This window comes from Sinocyclocheilus rhinocerous, unplaced genomic scaffold (assembly GCF_001515625.1).
Source record: "Sinocyclocheilus rhinocerous isolate Xijiao unplaced genomic scaffold, SAMN03320098_v1.1 scaffold1325, whole genome shotgun sequence".
Classification (NCBI taxonomy): Eukaryota; Metazoa; Chordata; class Actinopteri; order Cypriniformes; family Cyprinidae; genus Sinocyclocheilus; species Sinocyclocheilus rhinocerous.
This window is the reverse complement of record NW_015659004.1, coordinates 215,885-219,746: the sequence shown is the minus strand read 5'-3', so window position 1 is coordinate 219,746 and position 3,862 is coordinate 215,885. Positions and strand designations below refer to the sequence as shown.

Below are 3,862 nucleotides of genomic sequence, written 5' to 3'. Positions count from 1 at the left end.
GCTGGGTCAAAACAACCCAATAGCTGGGTCAAAACAACCCAATAGCTGGGTTTGTCCCTTTTTAACCCAGCGCTGGGTTATATTTAACCCAGCATTTTTTAGAGTGTACTGTACTGTTTATAGTTTAACCATCAATACTAAAACTGATCACAAATAAAATGACATCAGAGACGAGTACATATAACATTCTTTACACTCCAAGAAGTTCTGCACTGAACTGTCTTATCTTATGTGAGGTGTACTTTGAGAGGTGGGAATCTGTTTGTGTGTGTGTGTGTGTTCAAGTGTTGGAATTCCCACACACACTTTATTGCGGTCATATAAAGTCATGTGTGCACTGCAGAGCTCATTCTGTGTCAGTATGTCTATAAGAGTGCTTCTCTTCGGCCTGTTTCTGCTGCTCACTTCAGGTACAGTAAACATACAAAACCTAGACCCTGATGACTGTTCATTAATATGAATCACTTCATGTCTTTGTTTGTAAACACCTAAAGCTTGAGGTGTGTAAAACAGAGTTAACATCTTCATTGCTGTTCTGTGTACTGTAAAAATGACGTAAGAGCTTTTAAAAAACAAGAAACAGGTTTAACCTCTTCGATCACAAAGAAATATCTAAAACAGTTAATTTTTGTTTCAGGGGCACAAGGAAAACCCGGCTCATCCCGAAAGGTATGGAGGAATTTCTTTTTGTTCTCTGTGAATGATTAACTAGTGTTTTTTGTTGTTGTTGTTGTTCATTTAACTTTTAGAGGATAAAATTATTGTTATGCAATGCCACATACAGTGGGTAAAATAAGTTCATAAACTTAATTTCTGAACTTATTTGTATTGTTTTCTTTGCATATGGATTACTTGGGTTGTTACTGACATCTGGTGAAAATTTCAAGTCAACAGCACCTTTAGAAATATATTTACTGAGAAAAATAGTGACGTGTTCAATACTTATTTTACCTGCTGTTTGTGTGTGTGTGTTATGTAGCCCGTGTGCGCTGAGATGGCCGAGATCCACGCGTGTCCCATGAACTTCGCACCTGTGTGCGGCAGCGATGGGAACAACTATGCCAACGAGTGCTTACTGTGTGTGGAAAGACTGTAGGTCACATAAACGTACACACTGACAGCTGGAGTACGTTCATTACTTTTATTTATGAAATTATAGCATTTGTGTGTCTTTTTCAGGAAAACCAAGTCTGACATTTTAATCACAAGAGATGGCGACTGCTGAGCTCCTGCACAACATACAGGATACAGGATCGTTAAGATCTGTGGCCAAATTAAAGCATCTCAAATGGAATCTGTGTTTCGTTTCTTCAACACTCAAAGTCTCTCTGGCTTTAGACGTATGCTTTTTATCATCTGTTTTATTTTAGTATCATTGATATACTATTAGTTTGTTAATGTTTTGAATTAGTTTATTTTATATCGTTTTTGTTTTCACTTTTAGTTTTTGGAACTTAGTTTTAAAACTTAATTTTAGCAGTTTTGTTATTTTCATCACATTTAGTAGTTTTCCCTTTTTAAAATATGTCCATATTTTTTTCATTACATTTGATTTATTTCTTTTAGTTTATTTAATTTAACTTATTTTAGTATTTCAAATTAAATTAAACAAAAATGAGAAGCTAGCTGTTTTTTTTGAGTGCTGTCAAATTTGGGATTAGTGCTTTTGCATTCCCAGTAATGCACCACTGAAGCGGGCAATGAAGGCTAATTGGCCAGCTAAGAGATGCACTACAATGGAAGCTTTAAGAATAGCACAGAAAACACGTGCACACACACAAACACAGCTGCTAATTTATGACCTCCGAGGTAAATCTAGAGGAGATAAGCTTAATTTCTTCCTCTCTTTTCCGCTTGAAGATCCAGACCAAGATTCAATCAATAAAGCCTGCACATATCACCATGGTGTAAAATAAATAAAAGCACTTCTAAAAGTAGTTTTTGTGACAGCATATTAGTGCTGTCAAACGATTAATCGTGATTAATCGCATCCAAAATAAAAGTTTTTGTTTACATAATATATGTGTGCGTACTGTGTATATTTATTATGTATATATAAATACACACAAATGCACGTATATATTTCAGAAAAATATGTTATGTTTATATATTAAATATATTAATTTATAATATAAATTATATGAATATAAATAAATATAGACACAAATATTTTCAAAATATATACTGTATGTGTGTGTATTTATATATATATACATAATAAATATACACAGTACACACACATATATTATATAAACAAAAACTTTTATTTTGGATGCGATTAATCGTGATTAATCGTTTGACAGCACTAGTTTTTTTCATATATATATTTAATTTTATTTCAGTTAACATGTATTCGTTTCAAGTAACATTTTTCTCTTTTTTATGTTTTGCTTTTAATGATAATAACCACAAAATTTGCAAAAGTCAAAGGTCCACTGCACTAAAAGAAATGCTAAAATACACACTATTTTACATACAGCCACAAGAAAGGGTTACGTTTTTTCTTTACATTTTTTATGGTTTTTTTTCTTTTAATGTTTTTCCACAAATGTAAAAAAAAAATTCCTCCAACAAATAATTTTGCTCCATCAATTTTAAATTAATTTAATATATATATATATAAAATGAATAACATATTATATTATATTATATTAAAATATTATATTGTAAATAGAAACCAATATTGCACTTTGATGTACAGGAGTTTTGTAACCAGTGTGAACTAGTAAACTGTTCTATTTCTATTTTTAGATAGTACTCTCTCTGGATGCAATCCATTATCTCAAAAGATTTACTCATAACTACTCCTTAAATGTAGCCCCATCTCTGGCCGAAAGTTCAGTGACTGCCCTGCTTCCAACAGAGACCAGCACAAGACAAGAAACAGCACTTCAACTGTATACACAAACATTAAAAATTACTATATAGGCTGATTACATATTTTCAGCATTCTGAGAATAGCATTCTAATGTTTACGAACAATATTATTTGCAAATACTCTTAATTAGTAGTTTACTTTATTTCATGAGATCAAAACTGTTTGATTGAATTGTGGGCCACTGGAAGACAGATGAACATTTTGATGTTGCTAGACTGTCTTATTGTGTAGATTTATTAGCTGATATTAAAAGTTGATGTAAATTTTTACAATAAAGATTTCTTTTCAAATAAATATTATTTCTATTAAACAAAAATACTTTTCCACTAAAATATTAAGCAGCACACATGCTTTCAACATTAATCTTGAGCACCAAATCAGCATATTAGAAAGATTTCTGAAGGATCATGTGACACTGAAAATTCACCTTTGCCATCTCAGGAATAAATAACATTTTCAAATATATTAAAATGAAAAAACATTTATTTAAAATTTCAATAATATTTCACAATATTACTGTTTTTTTCTTTCTTTTTCAAATAAAGGCAGCTGATCATAAGAAACAACAACTTCTTCCACCTCTAAACATTAACCAATATGTGACCCTGGACCACAAAACCAGTCATAAGGGACAATTTTTCGAAATTGAGATTTAGACATCATCTGAAAGCTGAATAAATAAGCTTTCCATTGATGTATGTTTGTTAGGATAGGACAATATTTGGCCGAGATACAACTATTTGAAAATCTGGAATCTGAGGGTACAAAAAAATCAAAATATTGAGAAAATCGCCTTTAAAGTTGTCTAAATTAAGTTCTTAGCAATGCATATAAAGTTTTGATATATTTACGGTAGGCCAAAATTATATGATATATTGCCAAAATATCTTCATGGAACATGATCTTTACTTAATATCCTAATAATTTTTGGCATAAAAGAAAAATCAATTATTTTGACCCATACAATGTAATTTTGGCTATTGC

General features: G+C 31.1%; 1 protein-coding gene across 1 annotated transcript; it reads left to right on the top strand.

The window, feature by feature from the left end:
* The first annotated feature begins 346 nt into the window (after positions 1 to 346).
* On the top strand, positions 347 to 1,266 carry LOC107723196 (probable pancreatic secretory proteinase inhibitor). Its single transcript, XM_016531746.1, has 4 exons — positions 347 to 410; positions 638 to 669; positions 980 to 1,092; positions 1,180 to 1,266. Exons 1-4 carry the CDS (start codon positions 362 to 364, stop codon positions 1,223 to 1,225), a joined length of 240 nt encoding a protein of 79 aa, XP_016387232.1. The 5' UTR covers positions 347 to 361; the 3' UTR covers positions 1,226 to 1,266.
* The last annotated feature ends 2,596 nt before the right edge of the window (positions 1,267 to 3,862 follow it).

Excerpts from the sequence above, each read along its gene's own strand:
- LOC107723196 (XM_016531746.1), top strand. The coding sequence starts at position 362 with ATGTCTATAAGAGTGCTTCTCTTCGGCCTGTTTCTGCTGCTCACTTCA. Across the intron at positions 411-637 it reads GTTTCTGCTGCTCACTTCAG|GGGCACAAGGAAAACCCGGC; the intron begins GTACAGTAAACA and ends TTTTTGTTTCAG. Across the intron at positions 670-979 it reads AACCCGGCTCATCCCGAAAG|CCCGTGTGCGCTGAGATGGC; the intron begins GTATGGAGGAAT and ends TGTGTTATGTAG.